This window comes from Oncorhynchus tshawytscha, linkage group LG07 (genome assembly GCF_018296145.1).
Source record: "Oncorhynchus tshawytscha isolate Ot180627B linkage group LG07, Otsh_v2.0, whole genome shotgun sequence".
NCBI lineage: Eukaryota > Metazoa > Chordata > Actinopteri > Salmoniformes > Salmonidae > Oncorhynchus > Oncorhynchus tshawytscha.
In genome coordinates this window covers 37,347,968-37,371,996 of record NC_056435.1, presented here as the reverse complement: position 1 = coordinate 37,371,996, position 24,029 = coordinate 37,347,968, and the positions used below count along the sequence as shown (strand labels likewise).

General features: G+C 42.9%; 2 protein-coding genes across 6 annotated transcripts; one reads left to right on the top strand and one right to left on the bottom strand.

Moving 5' to 3' along the window:
* Window positions 1-16: 16 nt before the first annotated feature.
* On the bottom strand, window positions 17-18,799 carry glt8d1 (glycosyltransferase 8 domain containing 1). 5 transcript variants are annotated; one of them, XM_024427046.2, is made up of 11 exons: window positions 18,345-18,799; window positions 17,892-18,245; window positions 11,048-11,094; window positions 3,260-3,358; window positions 2,872-3,088; window positions 2,646-2,763; window positions 2,163-2,247; window positions 1,958-2,085; window positions 1,647-1,813; window positions 1,393-1,505; window positions 17-978 (listed from the first exon to the last, which is right to left on the bottom strand). In XM_024427046.2, the coding sequence occupies exons 3-11, from the start codon at window positions 11,061-11,063 to the stop codon at window positions 794-796; spliced, it is 1,128 nt and encodes a 375-aa protein (XP_024282814.1). In that variant the 5' UTR covers window positions 11,064-11,094; window positions 17,892-18,245; window positions 18,345-18,799; the 3' UTR covers window positions 17-793. The 5 variants fall into 5 exon arrangements, with proteins under 5 accessions (XP_024282814.1, XP_024282815.1, XP_024282811.1 ...); XM_024427047.2 differs by lacking the exons at window positions 17,892-18,245; window positions 18,345-18,799 and adding an exon at window positions 11,292-11,393; XM_024427043.2 differs by lacking the exons at window positions 17,892-18,245; window positions 18,345-18,799 and adding an exon at window positions 11,281-11,374.
* Window positions 18,800-19,488: 689 nt separating this feature from the next.
* Window positions 19,489-22,611, top strand: spcs1 (signal peptidase complex subunit 1). The gene is made up of 4 exons (XM_024427040.2): window positions 19,489-19,639; window positions 20,202-20,261; window positions 22,000-22,086; window positions 22,326-22,611. Exons 1-4 carry the CDS (start codon window positions 19,604-19,606, stop codon window positions 22,449-22,451), a joined length of 309 nt encoding a protein of 102 aa, XP_024282808.1. The 5' UTR covers window positions 19,489-19,603; the 3' UTR covers window positions 22,452-22,611.
* Window positions 22,612-24,029: the final 1,418 nt, after the last annotated feature.

The window sequence follows — 24,029 nt, the reverse complement described above, 5'->3', positions numbered from 1 at the left end:
CATAACCAAGACTCCAGGTAGTTGACTTGGTTTTATTAAGCTTCTTTTACAAAAGGATGACACATTTTGAATATTTATCTGCTAGAATAATCCTTTGTACAAAGTAGAGTAGAAAAATAAGCCCTGACTGACTTGTAACAGCTGTAAGCAATCACCACATCAGGAGGCGTGTAGCGGTTGAGAATACTTTAAAATAAAAACCATAGTGTGGTTTTGATTCCCACGGGCAACCAGTATGAGAATGTATGCACTAAGTGTCAATGATGTAAATATGCTATTGCACATGTATTGATACCATAGTGGTTTATGTATACCATTATATCCATCCTTTGCAAAATGCAATCAAGAGAAAGGATAGTAGGCTTCAAGCTTGTTTATAACTATTTGTGTAAAGTTTAGTGTTGTGGTAGTGATATACAAAAGAGTTAAAGTGCGAGACAACCAGCAGTAACAAGGATCAAAGTAAAAGTCTAAGGAAAGAGGCAATCTTGGCAAATTGTTAGAGGGCTCGTTCCTGAACACAGGCACATGATTATCTTGTCTCATGAAGCTAAGCATAGAACCATTGGCGCATCTCAACAGTCTTATGTAGCTGCATCTGCATTGATGTGACAGAAGACCACTAAGCTATTGATGTATCGTATGACACATTTCCATCTAACATGCCGCTGTCTCCGCCTGAGATCTACATCATCACTGGAATGGGCTTGCATCACGTTAGGGTTCCTGAGAAGTCACTGGGTGGACAGGTAGAGGCAGACTAGCTGTCGTCTGGTCACATCCCTGCTTTAGTCTACTTGTCCCCTGCATGTTTCCGAACTGGATGGAATTTACGCATGGGGTCCTGAATATACCACTTGTCCCAGACTTCGGTGAATGAAGAGGTCCTGGACCATGGTTTGTAATGTCCGTTCCAATGAAGGAGTTTGGCAGCTTTCACAAACTGGGGAGAGTAGCGGTTTCCAGCACCAGTAGCCCCTGAAAATAGAGCAATACTGAGTTTCTATGCAAACAAAGGCCAATAGCTCGCTAGTTTATAGGACTATAAACTGTACAAGCCAATAAATTAGGCTGCCAGTCAGAAAGGGCAATGATGATACTGTAACAACCTTTGTTTGTACTTTATTATACAACATTGCATCACTAAGTGTGCCAGGGCTGTCTGCAGCTCATTGTTGGGGAAACATGGAGACAGACAGCAAACCCTGAACAGTTCCTCCTCAACTTCTCTTACCCCCACACATGTGCTCTCTCTCCACTGCAAGTGCAAAAACATTGGTGGGAAAACAGCTGTTGGCTCAGTGGGGAAACTCGCTACATTATATGAAGTCTGATATGAAGGCTATCTAATCAAATACTATGGTCTGTCGAGAAATGTATAACAGTTCTTACCTAGGTGTCTGACGTGCCACATGGGGTCGATGCTGGAGTGGTGTTTGTAGAAGACAATGAGCAGGGGAGGTGTGGTAATACTCTCTGCCAGGGTCTTACTGTAGAGGTCCTCTCTGACAATGGAATACAATTAAAGCAAATAAACTCAAACTGAGTGCTTTACAATAGTCTACAATCTGTGGGAGGTTTTTTTCATCTCTGGAGGGCTGTGGGAATTCTGACACTATGGTTGTGTGGCCCTCCAGGTGACTTACTGTGCGTTGAGCTCCATCCAGTGTTCCAGTTGGTTGGTGATGTTCTGACGCTTCCACTCCGTCAGGTTGGCCACGATCACTCCAGGATTAAAGGAACACGTGTTAGCTCTCATGCCCAGCTTCTTGATGGCCTCTTTTTTAAAGTCCAGGAAGCCAATGTAATTGTTCTAAAGGAATACATACTTGAGAAGATTAAATCATTGCCAATATTTGATATGACACAAAGTACAAAAAAATATGCTTTCACATCATTAGTTTTTATACAGAGGCTTTAATCACTTTTTTTGTTGTCTACAGCTGGTGTTATGTACCTGGTTCCCGGCCCCTCGAACGATGCCCTTTGCGGATGCAGAATCACAGTCGTCTGAGAACGCAGCTGCGTGACCAGACTTTAGGCTTGTGTCAAAAAGCTCTTGGATGTCCCCTGCAAACATGTTTACTTCTCATTCTTTATTCTCTTTCAGTTAAGAAATAATCTTACTGTGCAAAACATTATCATGTTCAGTTAAGAGCTACCTTGTACAATGATGTCGTCATCCAAATAAATGGCCTTTTCTGCATCTGGTATGAATACCGGCATGTAAAATCTGGCAAAGGTCAACTAAAACAAAACAAATAAAGCAAACGAGTAGTATTAATATTAACAGCAGTATGTATATTGTGTCATTTTGGAGTAACTTTTATTGTAAATAAGAATAGAATAAACAGTTCTCCCGATATGGATGAAAATACCCTCAAATTTAAATAAAACTGTGTCACATACCATGAAATGCTTACTTACAAGCCCTTAACCAACAATAAGGTTCAAGAAAGAGTTAAGAAAATATTTACCAAATAAACTAAAGATGAGTCTGCACTTAACCTCATAGTCATTGTATCATTTCAAATTCAAAATGCTAGACTACAGAGCCAAAATAAATTGTCACTGTCCCAATACTTTAGGAGCTCACTGTATTATCTATGAATATCAACATCTATAATAGATGTGGTCTGCCTCACCGGTTTCACAGAGTCAAGCTTCTGAGGATTTTTGGTAATCTTCCCATTGAGAAGTTGGGGCTCAAATATGATGATCTTGTGCTTGACATTGTTAAGCTGAGTCTTAGTCATCCACACTCTGGGGATTGAAATGGGCATTAAAAACGCTAACATCATTCAGCCTCAAACAAGTCTCTGTTGTGCTTTTTATTAACAGCATGGCAGAGGTAACGTGTTAATCACTCACTTGAGGTGATCCACAGTGTCATTCATGGTCACAATGTTGAACACAATGTTGGCTTTGCTGTTCTGGTAGACACTGTTCATGGCAGCCACCACAGCTCCCAGTCTCTCCTCTGCAGCAGTAATGACCACTGGGATCTTCTCCCCAGTTCTCACAAGGTCTGGTCTGAGCTCAGGAGAAAACTCAGACTCAAATGGCAGAATCATACCTGGCACTGCATCTGTAAGAAGAACATTCAGTTCAGTTTAGATCAGGGTGATCTGTAATGCAGTCAGTGGTATAAAGACCACACAATGCAGAACACTACACATATCCATCAGCACCCTAAATGTTGTATGAGAAAACAGAGTGTTTAAAAATTGCATCCACTACCAGATATGGAAACATTTACCTGGATTCTCACTTCTAAGGAAGTCATTGAGATTCAGGAGATTCCGTTGCACGATGATCAGAAATGCTACTGCCAGCAGCACAAGGATGGCCACATTTACTGAAAAATACAGAGCAGGGAGAAGAAAGGGCTGTCTCTTAAGATGTTCTCATCCTAAGGCCAGAGGATGGTGATATTGAGTCGTTTCATCTTGCATTGCTTTTGGACAGTAAGATGAAACGACTCAATATCGCCATCTGCTGGCCTTTGGACTTACTCTTTAGATGTTCTCACCTTACTGAAGAAAAGTGTTCCATACAGTTCAGTCTCGGATCCCCTTCCTGACAACACTGAACACTAATTATAGCACCATAGAAATGAAAACAAAAATATATTTTAAGCTTCTTGAATTGTTTGTCCCCTCATGTAATTCTCACAGAAGCTACTTTATGTCACAAAAAATGATCCCAACACTTTCCTTGACTGCTGTACGATGACTTGGACATGATTTGGCATGAAAATGAAGAGGGTCCTCACAAATCACATTTGTATCCACTGGTTAAGAGAGTAAAATCATACCATATTAAAAAAAATCACAACAGCTGTGATGGCAACAGTAATTTTCTTTACAATTTAAAAAATGCCAACAGATCATTTGTTCGTTTGACAGTGGGATCTTTTTGTTTCTGTAAAATTAATTATGCGAGAAATGGCAGTGGATAATTTTCCTTTCAAAATACAACACACCTTTGTGTGTCAGGGAAAAAGTATGGAGTAAAGAAATACATTAATTTCTTTAGGAATGTAGTGAGGTAAAAGTCAAAGTTGACAAAAATATAAATAGTAAAGTACAGATAATCCCCCCAAAAACGACTTAAGTAGTACTTTAAAGTAGTTTTAAACCACTGGGTGACGTGATTATCTTGAATCCAAGAAGGTGTAGCAGTCAAACGTCTGTCCTTCATCTTGTCCCATGTATATATCATTTTATATATTTTTCTTTGCATATATTTTCTAAACCTCGACTTCAAAATACTCTCCTGCAACCCGCCTCACCCAATGTGGTGTGGATCTGTTTTTTCTAAAGTATTTTTATTTACCTCGGAACCAGAATTCCCCAACAGAAGCTAGCCAGCTCACTAGCTACTAGCTAGTAGTCAGCTAACCACCGCTAGCAGTCATCAGCTAACCTTCAGCCCAGAAACCTCTCGTCAGTTCGTACAATGCGATTCATACCGGACCTATTTTCTCTCCATATCACTGGATTCCTACCGCAAGCTCTGAACCTTTTCACCTGGATCATCGCAGCTAGCTAGCTGCAATCCAAGTGACTACTCCTGGCTAACATGTGTCCCGAAGCGAGCACCAATTAGCCTGGAGCTAGCCCAAGCTAGACCCATCTCCCGGCTAGCTGAAGAGGCCCATCAGCCACTCCTGGGCTACAATACCCGGACCCCTTCTTCTACCGGTACGGGGCACCGAACACCGCCGATCCTTCACGACTGGACAACCGACATAATATGCTCGAGGGGGTACTCAGCTGGCCCCTACGTCGCAACGTCCCCTGAATGCTAGCCTGCTAGCTGTCTAGAGCATATCGGGCTGTTAGCTAACAGGCCCATTGGCCAATTTCTCGGGCCACTATACCTTTTTTTCCAATTGGCCTAGGCCCCTTTTACTCAACGAAGCCCTGCTTATCCATCACAACTGGACTACAGATGTAATCTGCCAGAGTTCCCCCCCCAACAGGCCCCTCCATCACGATGTCCCCTGAATGTCATCTGCTAGCTGTCCAGAGCATATTGGGCTGTTAGCTGAATAGATCCATCAGTCAATTTCTTGGGCCATTATACCCATTCTCCCAATTGGACTTGGACCCCTCTGCTACTCGGAACCCTACTAATCCACCACGACTGGTCTATCGACATCACCACACGCAGAGGCTAAAAGAGACGTCCCTCTAAGGCCCTTCTGCTAGCCCCAACCTGCTAGCTGTCTAAGTCGCCATGTCTCCAGCCAGCACAACCACTCACTGGACCCCTATGAGCACTCGGCTACACATGCCTCTCCCTAATATCAATATGCCTTGTCCATTACTGTCCTGGTTAGTGATAGTCTTATTTCACTGTAGAGCCTCTAGCCCTGCTCAATATGCCTTAACCTACCATTTAGTTCCACCTCCCACATATGCGGTGACATCACCTGGTTTAAACGTCTCTAGAGACAATATCTTGCTCATCATTACTCAATGCCTAGGTTTACCTCCAATGTACTAACATTCTACCATACCTGTCTGTACAGTCATGGCCAACAGTTGAGAATGACACAAATATTAATTTCCAAAGTTTGCTGCTTCAGTGTCTTTAGATATTTTTGTCAGATGTAACTATGGAATACTGAAGTGTAATTACAATCGTTTCATAAGTGTCAAAGGCTTTTATTGACAATTACATGAAGTTGAAGCAAAGAGTCAATATTTGCAGTGTTGCCCCTTCTTTTTCAAGACCTCCGCAATCCGCCCTGGCATGCTGTCAATTAACTTCTGGGCCACATCCTGACTGATGGCAGCCCATTATTGCATAATCAATGCTTGGAGTTTGTCAGAATTTGTGGGGTTTTGTTTGTCCACCCGCCTCTTAAGGATTGACCACAAGTTCTCAATGGGATTAAGGTCTGGGGAGTTTCCTGACCATGGACCCAAAATGTCAATGTTTTGTTCCACTTATGGCAAGGTGCTCCATCATGCTGGAACAAAGGCATTGTTCGTCACCAAACTGTTCCTGGATGGTTGGGAGAAGTTACTCTTGGAGGATGTGTTGGTACCATTCTTTATTCGTGGCTGTGTTCTTAGGCAAAACTGTGCGTGAGCCCACTCCCTTGGCTGAGAAGCAACCCCACACATGAATGGTCTCAGGATGCTTTACTGTTGGCATGACACAGGACTGATGGTAGCGCTCACCATGTCTTCTCCGGACAAGCTTTTTTCCGGATGCCCCAAACAATCGGAAAGGGGATTCATCAGAGAAAATGACTTTACCCCAGTCCTCAGCTGTCCAATCCCTGTACCTTTTGCAGAATATCAGTCTGTCCGTGATGTTTTTCCTGGAGAGAAGTGGCTTCTTTCCTGCCCTTCTTGACACCAGGCCATCCCCCAAAAGTCTTTGCCTCATTGTGCGCGCAGATGCACTCACACCTGCCTGCTGCCATTCCAGAGCAAGCTCTGTACTGGTGGTGCCCCGATCCTGCAGCTGAATCAACTTTAGGAGATGGTCCTGGCGCTTGCTGGACTTTCATGGGCGCCCTGACGCCTTCTTCACAACAATTGTACCCCTCTCCTTGAAGTTCTTGATGATCCGATAAATGGTTGATTTAGGTGCAATCTTACTGGCAGCAATATCCTTGCCTGTGAAGCCCTTTTTGTGCAAAGTAATGATGACGGCACGTGTTTCCTTGCAGGTAGCCATGGTTGACAGAGGAGAACAATGATTCCAAGCATCACCCTCTTTTTGAAGTTTCCAGTCTGTTATTCGAACTCAATAAGCATGACAGAGTGAGCTCCAGCCTTGTCCTCGTCAAAACTCACACCTGTGTTAACAAGAGAACCACTAGTCCTTTTGTGGCAGGGCTGATATGCAGTGGGAATGTTTTTGGGAAATTCAGTTCATTTGCATGGCAAAGAGGGACTTTGCAATTAATTGCAATTCATCTGATCACTCTTCAGACTGTGAAAATAAATATGTGTGTCATTCTCAAAACTTTTGGCCACAACTGTACATTTTGCCTTGAATCGAGTCTATCGTGGCCAGAAACCTGCTTCTTTTACTCTCTGTTCCGAACATACTAGATCACCAGTTCTGATAGCCTTTAGCAGTACCCTTATCCTACTCCTCCTCTGTTCTTCTGGTGATGTAGAGGTTAATCCAGGCCCTGCAGTGCCTAGCGCCACTCCTACTCCCCAGGTGATCTCATTTGTTGACTTCTGTAACCGTAAAAGCCTTGGTTTCATGCAAGTTAACATTAGAAGCTTACTCCCTAAGTTTGTTTTATCCACTGCTTTAGCACACTCTGCCAACCCGGATGTCGTAGCCGTGTCTGAATCCTGGCTTAGGAAGACCACCAGAAACCATGACAGTTCCATCCCTAACTATAACATTTTCCAACAAGATAGAACTGCCAAATGAGCTGGTGTTGCAATCTACTGCAAAGATAGCCTGCAGAGTTCTGTCTTACTATCCAGGTCTGTACCCAAACAATTTGAGCTTCTACTTTAAAAAAAATCCACCTTTCCAGAAACAAGTCTCTCACCGTTGCCGCTTGCTATAGACCACCCTCTGCCCCCAGCTGTGCCTTGGACACCAAATGTGAATTGAATGCCCCCCATCTATCTTCATAGCTCGTGCTGCTAGGTGACCGAAACTGGGACATGCTTAACACCCCGGCCATCCTACAATCTAAGCTTAATGCCCTCAATCTCACAAAATATCAATGAACCCACCAGGTACAACCCCAAATTCATAAATACAGGCACCTTCATAGATATTCCGAACCAACTTGCCCTTCAAAATACACCTCTGCTGTTTTCAACCAAGATCTCAGCGATCACTGTCTCATTGCCTGCATCCGTAATGGGTCTGCGGTCAAACAACCAACTCTCATCACTGTCAAACGCTCCCTAAAACACTTCAGCGAGCAGGCCTTTCTAATCGACCTGGCCCGGGTATCCTGGAAGGATATTGACCTCATCCCGTCAGTAGAGGATGCCTGGCTATTCTTTAAAAAGTGCCTTCCTCACCGTCTTAAATAAGCATGCCCCATTCAAAAAAAATTAGAACCAGGAACAGATATAGCCCTTGGTTCTCTCCAGAACTGACTGCCTTTGACCAGCACAAAACCAAACTGTGGCGTTCTGCATTAGCATCGAAAAGCCCCCGTGATATGCAACTTTCAGGGAAGATCGAAACCAATACACACAGGCAGTTAGGAAAGCTAAGGCTAGCTTTTTCAAGTAGAAATTTGCATCCTGTAGCACAAACTCCAAAATGTTCTAGGACACTGTAAAGTCCATGGAGAATAAGAGCACGTCCTCCCAGCTGCCCACTGCTCTGAGGCTAGGAAACACTGTCACCACTGATAAATCCACTATAATTGAGAATTTCAATAACCATTTTTCTACGGCTGGCCATGCTTTCCACCTGGCTACCCCTACCCCGGTCAACAGCCCTGCACCCTCCACAGAAACTCATCCAAGCCTCCCCATTTCTCCTTCACCCAAATCCAGATAACTGATGTTCTGAAAGAAATGCCAAATCTGGACCCCCACAAATCAGACGGGCTAGACAATCTGGCCCCTCTCTTTCTAAAATGATCTTCCGAAATTGTTGCATCCCCTATTACTAGCCTGTTCAACCTCTTTCGTATCGTCTGACATCCCCAAAGATTGGAAAGCTGCCGCGGTTAACCCGCTCTTCAAAGGGGGAGACACTCTAGACCCAAACTGCTACAGACCTATATCTATCCTACCCTGTCATTCCAAGGTCTTCGAAAGCCAAGATAAACAGATCACTGACCATCTCGAATCCCACCGTACCTTCTCTACTATACAATCTGGTTTCAGAGCTGGTCATGGGTGCACCTCAGCCACGCTCCAAGGTCCTAAACGATATCATAACCACCATTGATAAGAGACATTACTGTGCAGCCGTATTCATCGACCTGGCCAAGGCCTTCGACTCTGTCAATCACCACATTCTTATTGGCAGACTCAACAGCCTTGGTTTCTCAAATGATTGCCTCGCCTGGTTCACCAACTACTTCTCTGATAGAGTTCGGTGTGTTAAATCGGAGGGCCTGTTGTCCGGACCTCTGCAGGGGGTCTCTATGGGGGTGCCACAGGGTTCAATTCTCGGGCCGACTCTCTTCTCTGTATACATCAATAACGTTGCGCTTGCTGCTGGTGATTCTCTGATCCACCTCTACGCAGACGACACCCTTCTGTATACCTCTGGCCCTTCTTTGGAGACTGTGTTAACTAACCTCCAGACGAGCTTCAATGCCATACAACTCTCCTTCCATGTCCTCCAACTGCTCTTAAATGCAAGTAAAACTAAATGCATGCTCCTCAACCGATCGCTGCATGCACCTGCCCGCCCGTCCAACATCACTACTCTGGACAGTTCAGACTAAGAATATGTGGACAACTACAAATACCTAGGTGTCTGGTTAGACTGTAAACTCTCCTTCCAGACTCACATTAAGCATCCCCAGTCCAAAATTAAATCTAGAATTGACTTCATATTTTGCAACCAAGCATCCTTCACTCATGCTGCCAAACATACCCTCGTAAAACTGACCCTCCTACCGATCCTCGACTTCGGCTCCAAGTTATCTACAAGTCTCTTCTAGGTAAAGCCCTGCCTTATCTCTGCTCACTGGTCACCATAGCCGCACCCACCCGTAGCACGCGCTCCAGCAAATATATCTATTTATTGCCTTACCTCCCTTATCGTACCTCATTTGCACACTGTATATATACTTTTTTTTTTACTGTATTATTGACTGTATGTTTGTTTATTCCATGTGTAACTCTGTGTTGTTGTATGTGTCGAACTGCTTTGCTTGATCTTTGCCAGGTCGCAGTTGTAAATGAGAACTTGTTCTCAACTAGCCTTCCTGGTTAAATAAAGGTGAAAGAAAAAGAAAAAATTAGATGCTGACTGCCGTTTGACAAATAAAAATATTCTTATCCATAATAATCTCATCATGTATACTAGTTTACCCGCACAGCATACCTGCACTGTATCTGAGAGCTGATGGCTAGAGCGCATGTACCGAGACCAAAGTAGGCACAATTACTATTTAATTCAACAGTTTGTGACAAGTTGAAAATGCGATGACAAGTATTTAATTTATTTTTTTACTCCGCTTTTTCTCCACAATTTTGCCATATCCAAATTGGTAGTTGCAGTCTTGTCTCATCGCTGCAACTCCCTTACGGACTCGGGAGAGGCGAAAGTCCAGAGCTGTGAGTCCTCCGAAAAAAAACCTGCCAAGCCGTACAATGCACACTTAACCCGGAAGCCAGCCGCACCAATGTGTCGGAGGAAACACCATACACCTGGCGACCATGTCAGCGTGCATGCGCCCGGCCCGCAACACAAGAGTCGCTAGAGCACGATGGGACAAGAACATCCCTGCCGGCAAAACCCTCCCCTAACCCAGAAGACGCTGGGCCAATTTTGCATCTCCTCACGGGTCTCCCAGTCGCGACACAGCCCGGTATCAAACCAGGATCTGTAGTAACACAGCCAGCACTGCCTTAAACTGCTGTGCTACTCGAGAGGCCCTCGGTACATGAAAACGTAAGCAAAAAAATACATGTGCACTGCATCATCCCACACTGATTTAATCTGCAACAAGTAAATTCAGTGGAAACACCATGGTGGTAAAACGTGCATATTCTCTTTTTGCGTTTTAAAAAAATATTCACATGAAAATGTGTCACCAATTGGAAGGAAACCTTGTTACTGTGAGGATATTAATAGTAAGATGTGCAATGCCATTTTGCTTCAACATTTGATTTATTTACTTGGGAAAAGCATCCCTTTTCTAAAAGTGACATTTAATTAAATAACTAAAATAGTGTAAACTGCAGCCACTTTATTTCCCCTCATAGTTTGTTTGCCTAAGCATGACCATCATACACACCAAATTTTACCAAACATGGCTTTTTTTCTTCTTCAGTAAATGGAATGTGTGGGGGGGCTAGTTACCCCACATTGTTGCAAATGTATGTAATGTAACAACACTGACCTCTCCGTAATGACATCGCGTCGTCATCTGCTGCTCTCCTTGTTAGCCTGCACAGAAAGTAAACGAAGTAATGAAGCAGAATATGTAATAATGAGCCATACAGAAAACGAAGTACTTTGATTTATAACGGAGAATTTACCACCGTCTCACAAATAAGCACATGCACAAATGGGATGGATCTGCTATGAATAAACCAAGTCAAATTCGTTTTAAAATAATATATAAACACATGCCTCCTACTCACAGACATAAAATAAAAAAATCACATCAAAAGCCAAAGTGCCAACTCAACATCAACAAGTCTGTCGCCCGTGAATGGTTGTTGCTAGTTAACACAGCCACAAAGTCATAAACCCCGCCCATTTCTACAATTTCTCTTCTTAAAATATTTTAAACCTAACCCAAACCTTAACCACACTGCTAACCTTATGCCTAACCATAACCACAAATGAACACCAAAAAGCTCATTTTAGTTTTAAGAATTTTTATAGGCAATTTTTACTTTGTATATGTGCTATCTAGTGGAAAACCCCGTTCCATTGAATGGCCGGTAAAGATAGTTGCCTACGTATTTGCCTGTATTTAAATCGCGAAGTCTAACGTAGAATAATGATACATTCCAAAGGAGTTCACTGTCACAACATCAGTTTAACGTTGAATTTGATCAGTATTTAGATATTTGTATGTCGTATATGAAGTGGGATTGCTTGATAAACGGACGAGAAGCACAGTGTGAAGCTTCACAAGCATCGCGCTTCAATCAGGGGAGAACGACTGCCCCCCCCATTAAAGGCAACCGCATTACTGCAGGGTTCAACAGGCATTGTATGCAGAAAAGAGGATCCCGGTTATAGTGAATGGACAAATGTCGATCTTCGTGGTCAGTCTTTGTGTAAATATATTTATATATATTTTTTAAACCAATCATGGTACCAATAATAGCTTCTAATGAACCAGATGTATGTATTTGAACCGATTATTTTAAAATCCACACGTTCTGCTCGCTTGAGTTAGAATACCTCTTTAGAGTTTAATATATTTTTCGTGTCTATTTACCATGACAAACCATTGCTGGCACTAAGACCACACTCAACAAGCTGTTTAAGGGCCATAAGCAAACATGAAAATGCTCTGAAACGGTTGCTAAGCCACAGGACTGTTTTGCTAGCACAGACTGGAATATGTTTCAGGATTCATCCGATGGCATTGCGGAGTTTACCACATCAGTCACCGGCTTCATTAATAAGTGCATCAATGATGTTGTCCCCACAGTGACCGTACATATCCCAACCAGAAGCCATGGATTACAGGCAACATCCGCACTGAGCTAAAGGCTAGAGCTGCCGCTTTTAAGGAGCGGGACACTAATCCGGATGCTTATATAGAACTCCTGCTACGACCTCCGACGGGCCATCAAACAGGCAAAGCATCAATAGAGGACTAAGTTCAAATCCTAACACGCTGGCTCTGACGATCGTCGGATGTGGCAGGACTTGAAAACTCACAGATTACAAAGCGAAACACAGTCACCAGCTGCACACTGACAGGAGCCTACAAAATGAGCTAAATGCCTTCAGTGCTCACTTCGAGGCAAGCAACACCGAACAATGCATGAGAGCACCAGCTGTTCCGGTTGACTGTGTAATCATGCTGTCCATAGCCGATATGAGTAATTTAATTTAAACAGGTTAAAATTCACAGGGCCAGATGGATTACCAGAACGCGTACTCAGAGCATGCGCTGACCAGCTGCCAAGTGTCTTCACTGACATTTTCAACCTCTCCCTGACCCAGTCTGTATCCACCACACTGACCCAATCCACCACGCTGACCCTCAACATGGGCTGCCTCAGGGGTGTGTGATTAGTCCTCTCCTGTACTCCCTGTTCACTCATGACAGCGTGGCCATGGACGACTCCAATACCATCATTAAGTCTGTTGACTAAACAGTATGGTGGAAGGACAACAACCTCTCCCTCAATGTCAGCAAGACAAGGAGCTGATCGTGGACTACAATCAACAAAGGGCAGAGCACACCTCAATTCTCTTCCCCCTCAGGATGCTGAAAAGATTTGGCATGGGCCCACATACCTTAAAAAATGTTGACAGGTGCACCATTGAGAGCCTCTTGAATGGCTGCATCAACCCTTGGTATGGCACCTGCTTTACATTCGACCGCAAGGCGCTTCAGAGGTTAGTGCTTACGGCCCAGAATATCACTGGGGCTGAGCTCCCTGCCATTCAGGCGGTGTCAGAGGAAGTCCCTAAAAATGGTCAAAGACTCCAAACACCCAAGTCATAGACTGTTCTCTCTGCCACCTCACGGTAAACAGAAATAACTTATTTAAATAAGTATTCAGACCCTTCGCTATGAGACTCAAAATTGAGCTCAGGTGCATCATGTTTCCATTGATCATCCTTGAGAGTCCACCTGTGGTAAAATCAATTGATTTGACATGATTTGGAAAGGCACACACCTGTTTATATAAGGTCTGACAGTTGACAGTACATGTCAGGGGAAAAAACAAGCCATGAGGCCGAAGGAATTGTCCGTAGAGTTTTGATACAGGATTGGGTCGAGGCACAGATCTGGGGAAGGGTACCAAAAGGGTACCAAAACATTTCTTTAGCATTGAAGGTCCCCAGGAACACAGTGGCCTCATGGCATCATTCTTAAATAGAAGATGTTTGGGACCACCAAGACTCTTCCCAGAGCTGGCCGCGGCCAAACTGAACAATCGGGGGAGAAGTGCCTTGGTCAGGGAGGTGACCAAGAACCCAATGGTCACTCTCACACAGCTCCAGAGTTCCTCTGTAGAGATGGGAGAACCTTCCAGAAGGACAACCATCTCTGCAGCACTCCACTAATCAGGCCTTTATGCTAGAGTGGCCAGATGGAAGCCACTCCTCAGTAAAAGACACATGACATCCTGCTTGGAGTTTGCCAAAAGGCACCGATAGACAAGATTTTCTGGTCTGATGAAACCAATATTGAACTCCTTTCCCTGAATGACAAGCGTCACGCCTGCAGGAAACTTGGCACCATCCCTACGGGAAGCATGGTGGTGGCAGCATCATGCTGTGGGGATGTTTTTCAGTGGCAGGGACTGCGAGACTAGTCAAGATCAAGGGAAAGATGAAAGGAGCAAAGTACAGAGAGATCCTTGATGAAAACCTGCTCCAGAGTGCTCAGGACCTCAGACTGGGGTGAAGGTTCACCTTCCAACAGGACAACGACCCTAAGCACACAGCCAAGAAAACGCAGCAATGGCTTCGGGACAAGTCTCTGAATGTCCTTGCATGGCCCAGCCAGAGCCTGGACTTGAACCCGATCGAATATCTCTGGAGAGACCTGTAATATTCATATGTGTAAACCTACTGAATTGTAATTGGATGCATTTTACCTTCGTATCATATTGTGCTATGATTGGTTAATAGCACCCAGGTGGTGAGGTTATCTTCAGTTGATCACGGTATGAGACACGTGAACATGCCAGTTATAGCTAGCTAATAAAGAGTTACATTTATAAATATCCTGTTGTACTGCATTTTATTATTTTGTACAAAGCATGCAAATCAAGACATGGTGTCAGAGTAAAAGGACTAAAAGATGGATTTTGCTGGAGTTCCTTCACCTCGAATGGACTGAGAGTCTACAAACCTACCCGATGCATGGTGCAAGTTCAAACAGCATGTGGAGCTAATGTTCACGGGTCCTCTGAAGGAAACAGGAGAAGAGGAAAAGTGCAACTACCTGCTCCTCTGGATCGGTGAAAAAGGGAGATATTTACAACACATCGACACTTACCGAGGCTGAATCAAAGGTACTGAAAACATACTACGATCGTTTTGAAGCATATGTTGTGCCGAAGACCAATAGGAATTTCACTAGGTATAAATTCCATGAGAAAATACAGGGAGCTAGCGAATCGTTTGAACAGTTTGTAACTGAGCTGCATCTGCTTGTGAAAGACTGTGATTATGCAAACCAGGATGAGATGGTCAGGGACCGTATTGTATTTGGAATACTCTAACTGCGAGTGAGAGAGAAACTTTTTAATGTTGGGTCTGAGCGAATGCTGGGCAAAGCTATCGACATAGCCATATCTCATGAGCTAGCACAGGTTTAGATGAAAACCATTTTGGGCGAAAGCACGAGCACATCACGTTTACAAGCAGTCCACACAGTCAGGTAGACATCAAAGCAAACCTCTAGTGCCCAGAGAGCGTGCTTCAGAACGAGAGACAGAACTCCGTGAAAAAACAGTACACTCAGTGAGTGAAGATGAAATGTCAATCAAAGAATCAAATGCTGATGAACTGTTTATTGATTCAGTGACAGAAAAATCAAATATCAGAGACAGACCCTTTGCTGACATTGAGATAGGAAAACAAGGCACATAGCTAAAGTTCAAACTAGACACTGGTGTGCAAGTAAACATTATTCCTCTGAATAAGTACTGCAGCTTGACATCTGAGTGCGAGCTACAGCCCACCACGTGCAGACTGACTGGTTATGATGGTAAACAGCTCGCAGTAAAAGACACATGCACTTTCAAATGCAAATATAAGGGAAGTGACATGATTTTGGACTTTTACATCGTTGACACTCGAGCACTTGCAGTGCTAGGTCTTAAAGCATGTTTAGACATGGACCTCATCAAGCTAGTTTTATCAGTGACAGCACCAGTAGAGACAGAATATATAATGGAGGAGTTTGCTGATGTTTTTACAGGAATAGGATTACTCCCAGGAGAATGTACCATTCACCTTGTCCCAGACGCAACCCCTGTGGTCTACCCACCGAGAATGATTCCCCTTGCTCTCCGTGCCCGTCTGAAGAAAGAGTTGGATTCCATAGAGCAATCTGACATAGTCACCAAGGTTACAGAACCGACAGATTGGGTAAACGTGTTAGTGGTGGTGGAGAAACCACGCACAGGCAAGCTTAGAGTATGTCTTGAACCAAGAGACTTGAACAAGGCTATCAAACCCCCCTTTTACCTTTTAACAAAGCTAAATGGTATCACACACAAGCTAGCAGGAGCACGCTACTTCAGTGTCATGAAAGCCAGGGCAGGCTACTGGGCTATCAAGCTCACAGAAGAGTTATCTAAGCTTACAATGTTCAACACACCGTTTTGACGCTACATGTCTTGTTGCCTGCCTTTTGGGATTGCCACAGTCCAAGACGAGTTTCAGTGAAAGATCGACTAAGTGTACGAAGGCCTCGACAGAGTTGTGTCAATTGTGGATGACATCCTTGTGTATGGTCGAACCAAGGAGGAACACGTCAGAAACCTCTGTGCGATGCTGCAAAGGTCCCGCGAGAGAGGAATTCGACTCAACCCCGAGAAGAGCACAGTCAGCGCTACAGAGGTCAGCTACTTCGGACATCTTCTCACAGCGAATGGAATCAAGCCAGATCCACAGAAGATCTCAGCCATAAAATAAATGGATCCACCAAAGAACCCTGCAGAGCTGGAAACTGCTTGGCATGGTCAACTACTTAACCAAGTTCTCAACCTCTCCAATGCTAATGCACCTCTGCGTCAGCTGCTAAAGCAGTCCAGTGAGTTCCTCTGGGACAAGCAACACAACATTGCTTTCCAGAGACTGAAAGACTTGATCACGAGAGAACCAGGACCAATCCTTGCCTACTATGACCCCAACAAAGAGCTCAGACTCCAAGTGGATGTGTCGAAGTATGGACTAGGTGCAGTGCTACTGCAAGAAGGAAAGCCCATCGGCTACGCTTCCAAATCTTTCACAGACTGAAATCAACAACGCTCAAATCGAAAAGGAGCTGTACGCCATTCTGTTTGGATGTAAGCGTTTCCATCTTTACATATAGACGACAAGTCATTGTGGAATCCGACCACAAGCCCTGCGAGTCAATCATGAGGAAACCACTAGCCGCAGCCTCTCCAAGGCTACAGATCCTTCAACTACAAAAAATACGACTTCACAATCACTCACCGTCCAGGCAAAGACATCCCTGTTACAGACAAACTCTCCAGGAATTTTCTTACATACAAGGACAGCAGCCTCAGACATTCAAGTGCACACTGTGTACAACAACTTACCAGTTAGTGACACAAAAGTTAAGGAGAGCCGAGCAGAAACAGAAAAGGACTCACAACTCACACAGCTGAGGAAAGTCATACAGGATGGATGGCCTGAGGAGAGGAGAAAATCCCCTTAGAGTGTCTCAGAGTTCTGGAACCATCGCGATGAACTATCACATATCAACTGAATAATTTTCAAAGGAGAGAAAATCATAATTTCTGCCAGTTTCAGAGAAGAGATTTTGACAAAGATCCATGCTGGACACATGGGCATGGAAAAGTGCAAACAGAGAGCACTGGACGTTTTATTTTGGCCTAGAATGTGCAAACAAATAGAGGACATTGCTGGTAAAATCTCGCCTGTCTTGAACGACGCCCCTCAAACACCAAAGAGCTAATGTTACCTTACTGTAACCCAGACAGATTCCAGGCAGGTCATGGCAACCGATCTGTTCACCCAGAACAATGAGGACTACAACGTAACAGTGGACTACTACAGCAGATAATTCAAACTCGACAAGCTTCACAGCAACACATCTGCAGCTGTGATACACAAGCTGAAAGCAATCTTTGCCAGGAATGGCATTGTAGAGACTTTAATATCTGACAATGGCCCCTCTTACAAATCAAATGTGTTTGAATCCTTCACAAAAGCATGGGAGATCACACGTCACCACAAGCCAACATTACCCTGAATGTAATGGCTTTGCTGAAAAATCTGTGCAGATTGCCAAATCACTCATTGACAAAGCAAAAGCAGACAAGAGAGACCCCTACCTCAGTCTCCTTGAATACCACAACACTCCAGTTGACAACTTCAAATCACCAGCCCAGCTGTTGATGAGCCGCAGTCTTCGCTCAATCCTTCCCAGCACCAACCAGCAGCTGCAACCTGAGATCGTCAGCTACAAGGAAATGCATGAAAAACGTGCACAGAGACATCAACAACAAAAGCGATACTACGACAGGTCAGCGAGACCACTGCCACCACTGAACGACGGAGAGTCAGTTACAATCCAGGAGCATTGCCACTGAAAGCCAGCAGTCGTCATACAGCCAGCTGACACTGAATGTTCACATCGTGTCCGCACTGCAGAAGGAGCAGTGTACCGCCGCAATCGTCGTCACCTACTGAACACAAAAGAACAATACACTGATGAGATTAACTGTTCCCCTGAAAGAGAATGTGATGGACTAAAACACACACAGCACAACATACACCATACTCACCTGCAACACCACAAGAACTGTTGACTGACACAGAAGCATGCTCAGCATCATATCACACAAGGTCAGGAAGAGTGGCCAAGCCCAGAGCTGTCCTAGACCTGTGAAATGTCAAAGGGTGTAGGCAGATCACTGCCCTAAAAGAGTTCCAGAATGTAAACTTGTTATTGAAAAGTTGACTTGAAGTGCTTTGGTTTTGTATTTCGTTGAAATGTTAAGATGTCATTGCTAAAGTGAAAGTTGAGTTTCTGAGAAACCTTTGTTATAAAAGTAACAGTATGCTGAATCCTTGTTTCAGAGTCTTATGTTGATTCAGTTGGTACAGTATAAATGGTTACTTACCCTGAGAGCATGTATTCAATTGTACAAAGCGTGCAAAACAAGACAAGACCTGACAATAGCTGTGCAGCAACGCTCCCCATCCAACCTGACAGAGCTTGAGATGATCTGCAGCGAAGAATGGAAGAAACTCCCCAAATACAGGTGATCCAAGCTTGTAGCATCATACCCAAGAAGACTCGAGGCTGTAATCGCTGCCAAATATGTTTTAACAAAGTATTGAGTAAAAGGTCTGAATACTTATGTAAATGTGATATTTCTGTTTTTGTATTTTTAATAAATATGCAAACATTTCTAAAATCCTGTTTTTGGTTCGTCATTATGGGGTTGTGTGTGTAGATTGATGAGGAAAAAAACAACAATTTAATCAATTTTACAATAAGGCTGTAAAGTAACAAAATGTGGAAAAAGTCAAGGGGTCTGAATACTTTCTGAATTCACTGTAGCTCTATTCGTGTGTATTTGATTTTATTCCTTATCTTAGTATTTTATTTTAAAACTCTGCATTGTTGGGAAGGGGTAGTAAGCAAGCATGTTAATGTAAAGTATTCACCAGTTGTACTCAGCGCGTGTGACAAATACAATTGGATTTAGATTTGAATGGTGTCACTTGATCGAATACTTTCCCCTTTCCTTTTACAGTCTATGGCTCAAAACAGCAATGTATCATGGTTAAATTGTGACTGACTGACTGATCTACAAATAACAATTAGTAATTATTTATCATGCAAGTTGATTTTTAGATCAGTCAATGGGCAGTCGCCTGCGGTCATGTTGATGCTCTCTAATACGGCCATTGGCTTGAATGCATCAACAGTCTTAGGTCCTTCGAAATACTACGTATGCTTTTTGAAACCGGAAGTCTAACCAGACAAATTGTATGCAGTTTTACTTTAAGCTGATTAGCTATCTGACGTAGAAATATGTTGTCAATATTTAACTCCATTCCAACACACATGGTAAGAATTTGAACTATTACTGAATTCAAAGACTGTTGCAAATAGCTACAAATTAAAAAATAATGAGTCGATTAATCAAACGCTAGCTAACGTTTGCTACAATTTCAAGAAGTTGCAGTAAGCTAGCTAGGGAGCAATAACGTATAAACTAGTTCGAACCGAAATTCGATGCAAAAATAATATTGAACATTGTTAAGAGTATAATAATTAGCTAACTATTCATCTAACCATAAATCCATGTCATATTGTTGGAATCAAACATTGATCAATGTTTGGATGCTAGCCAGCTAGATGCCCATATGGCACATCATTGAACCGCAAGATAGATCCCATGTGTTATTGTGCATGCCCTAGAGTTCGAACCAAATGTATAAATGCATCCCCAATCACAAAGCCTATAATAATAATACTACTCTTCAAGGCACCACTTTTGATGAACCTTCTTGATTAGTCTTGATTATTGATTGACACGTCAGATATTAGTTTTCCAGTTGTGATGTAACAATCTACCAGTCTTTCCTCAAAAATTATAAACTTTGCAAATGGCTTGGTGATGTTTTAGGATTATAAAGGACAAAAGCTGGCGGAGCAGATCTTCCAAGGAATCATACTTGCCTCAGCGGTGAGTGGCCTGACAAACATGCCTATTAAAATGTACTTTTCAGTGTGTTGTTTTTACACTAGGTTTAACCCTAGCCGTTGATCATGACTCCCAGTTCCATTTGGTTAGGGTTCCCACGTGGCCATATTTCCCAGCCTGGTCTCATAGACTAGACGTAACCTAGTAAACGTAAATCCGAGACACTCATTAGTATGATATGTTACGTTTGGTATGGTTACACAAGACAGATGGTTACTTATGGAAAAATAACGTGAACATCTAGCAACCAAAAGGTTGAATCTCATCAGACAACTTTAGTATTTTAGCTAATTAGCTACTTTTCAACTATACTGAAGAAAAATAAACACAACAGTTAACGATTTTACTGAGTTACATTTCTTAAGGAAATCAGTCAATTTAAATAAATTAATAAGGCGCTAATCTATAGATTTCACATGACATGTAGGCCAACCCACTTAGGAACCAGGCCCAGCCAAACAGAATGAGTTTTTCCCCACGAAAGGGCTTTATTACAGACAGAAATAGTTGTCATTTTCATCAGCTGTCCGGGTAGCTGGTCTCAAGACGATCCCGTAGGTAAAGAAGCCGGATGTGGAGGTCCTAGCCTGGCATGGTTACACAAGGCCTGTGGTTGTGAGGTCGATTGGACGTCTCTAAAACATAATGGTAAAGAAATTAACATAGAATTCTATGGCAACAGGTCGGGTGGACATTCCTGCCGTCAGCATGCCAAGTGCATGCTTCCTCAACTTGAGACATCTGTGGCGTTGTGTGACAAAACTGCACATTTTAGGATGGCCTTTTATTGTCCCCAGTACAAGGTGCACCTGTGTAATGATCATGCTGTTTAATCAGCTTCTCAATATGCTACACCTGTAAAGTGGATGGATTATCTTGGCAAAGGATTAAATGCTCACTAACAGGGATGTAAACAAAAACATTTGAGAGATGCTTTTTGTGCGTATGGAACATTTCTGGGATCTTTTATTTCAGTTCATGACACCGGCACTTTACATGTTGCGTTAATATTTTTGTTCGGTTTTCTTACTACTTTTTAGCTAATTTCCAACTACTTAGCAGCTAACACTGTCCCTTTAACCTAACTCCCTTAACCTAACCTAACGCATAAACTTAACCTTAAAACCAACACCTAGTTAACATTAGCCACCTAGCTAGAATTTGTAACACGTTTTTACAAATTTGTAACATTGTACTTTTTGCAAATTCTTAACATAATATGAATTGTAATTCATAACATATCATATAGGTGATGGAGATCCACAAATTAATACACACCATATGAAATGTAACATATAATCCTAAATTGCGTTCTCAGATTTACATACAGAATAATACAAAATGCTCTGAGATCAGGTTGCATTTCCATTCTAGTTTATCTAAAACAGAGTGAACTACCTGTACTAATTAGCCATCTGTCTCTGAACACCTGTTTGTAATGGAAGATGAACGTCACAAAAAAATACTGTCGGCTGCAGCTGTGTTAAAACAGTGTAGAGTAAGTGTGTATCCTCCATTTTTTTTTAAAATGATTTGAAAGTAGAGGGATTTATGTTTCTAGAACCTAATTGACAATCGATTCACGTTTATATGTATTTGGCTGTTTTGGCTTCCAAAGCCAGTTAGTCTTTAAATGGAACATGTAATATATTGGAATGGAAGGTGTAACATTAGGCTCCTTTAGTCCATTATTAGGCTAACCCCTTGCATTACCCTCCAGGTGATCGGATTCGCTTATGGCCTCATCATTGAACAGTTTGGGTGGACTGTGTACATAGTGTTAGGAGGTTTTGCTGTGTCTTGTTTGGTGAGTTAAGTTTCATTCCATTGTCCCTGAATATGTGTATTTGATGTTGTGCCAAGCAGAAAATGTTGCACCTGTGCAAAGAGTGCACCCACAGACCAACCTTGACTCAGGTTTATTCAAAATGTATACTCTGTAGTCATTACATTCTCATCTGCAATGTAAAACATTTTACGGGACTAACCCTCTTCTCCTCAACATCTCGCCCTTATCCCATGTCTCCTCGCCTCTCCCCTCCTCAGCTGACCCTGCCCCCCTGGCCCATGTACAGACAGAACCCCCTCTCCTGGCAGCCAGCCCTACCAGAGACTACAGGAGAAACCCTGCAAAAGCCTCAGGAGAATCTGAAGAAGAAGAAGCACAAGTAAATCATGACTGTTTGTACCAGTTTGCCCAAGACACGTTTTGTGACTGAAAATAACCGTATGTCTGTACAATAAATCCTTGTTTAAAGGAACCCTTTGTTACAGGGTATTATGCCAAACAGTGGTGGAATGTCAATGTACAATAAACAGATTTGCTACCGTGGATACTTTGTAGACTGCACGCATGTTATCATCCCAACTGTTTAATAATGTGGATATAAGAATCTATGTAAGGATAAATAAAGAATTTTAAATGATTTATAAAGTCAAACAAAGGGGATGGAAATATCTACAATACAGTACTTCTACATCCTGCAACTTACAGTGCCTTGCGAAAGTATTCGGCCCCCTTGAACTTTGCGACCTTTTGCCACATTTCAGGCTTCAAACATAAAGATATAAAACTGTATTTTTTTGTGAAGAATCAACAAATGGGACACAATCATGAGGTGGAACGACATTTATTGGATATTTCAAACTTTTTTAACAAATCAAAAACTGAAATTGGGCGTGCAAAATTATTCAGCCCCTTTACTTTCAGTGCAGCAAACTCTCTCCAGAAGTTCAGTGAGGATCTCTGAATGATCCAATGTTGACCTAAATGACTAATGATGATAAATACAATCCACCTGTGTGTAATCAAGTCTCCGTATAAATGCACCTGCACTGTGATAGTCTCAGAGGTCCGTTAAAAGCGCAGAGAGCATCATGAAGAACAAGGAACACACCAGGCAGGTCCGAGATACTGTTGTGAAGAAGTTTAAAGCCGGATTTGGATACAAAAAGATTTCCCAAGCTTTAAACATCCCAAGGAGCACTGTGCAAGCGATAATATTGAAATGGAAGGAGTATCAGACCACTGCAAATCTACCAAGACCTGGCCGTCCCTCAAACTTTCAGCTCATACAAGGAGAAGACTGATCAGAGATGCAGCCAAGAGGCCCATGATCACTCTGGATGAACTGCAGAGATCTACAGCTGAGGTGGGAGACTCTGTCCATAGGACAACAATCAGTCGTATATTGCACAAATCTGGCCTTTATGGAAGAGTGGCAAGAAGAAAGCCATTTCTTAAAGATATCCATAAAAAGTGTTGTTTAAAGTTTGCCACAAGCCACCTGGGAGACACACCAAACATGTGGAAGAAGGTGCTCTGGTCAGATGAAACCAAAATTGAACTTTTTGGCAACAATGCAAAACTTTATGTTTGGCGTAAAAGCAACACAGCTCATCACCCTGAACACACCATCCCCACTGTCAAACATGGTGGTGGCAGCATCATGGTTTGGGCCTGCTTTTCTTCAGCATGGACAGGGAGGATGGTTAAAATTGATGGGAAGATGGATGGAGCCAAATACAGGACCATTCTGGAAGAAAACCTGATGGAGTCTGCAAAAGACCTGAGACTGGGATGGAGATTTGTCTTCCAACAAGACAATGATCCAAAACATAAAGCAAAATCTACAATGGAATGGTTAAAAAATAAACATATCCAGGTGTTAGAATGGCCAAGTCAAAGTCCAGACCTGAATCCAATCGAGAATCTGTGGAAAGAACTGAAAACTGCTGTTCACAAATGCT

Excerpts from the sequence above, each read along its gene's own strand:
- glt8d1 (XM_024427043.2), bottom strand. Across the intron at positions 3,359-11,047 it reads CGCGATGTCATTACGGAGAG|TAAATGTGGCCATCCTTGTG; the intron begins GTCAGTGTTGTT and ends TGTATTTTTCAG. Across the intron at positions 3,089-3,259 it reads CCTTAGAAGTGAGAATCCAG|ATGCAGTGCCAGGTATGATT; the intron begins GTAAATGTTTCC and ends TTCTTCTTACAG.
- spcs1 (XM_024427040.2), top strand. The coding sequence starts at position 19,604 with ATGTTGTCAATATTTAACTCCATTCCAACACACATG. Across the intron at positions 19,640-20,201 it reads ACTCCATTCCAACACACATG|GATTATAAAGGACAAAAGCT; the intron begins GTAAGAATTTGA and ends GTGATGTTTTAG. Across the intron at positions 22,087-22,325 it reads GTTTTGCTGTGTCTTGTTTG|CTGACCCTGCCCCCCTGGCC; the intron begins GTGAGTTAAGTT and ends TCCCCTCCTCAG.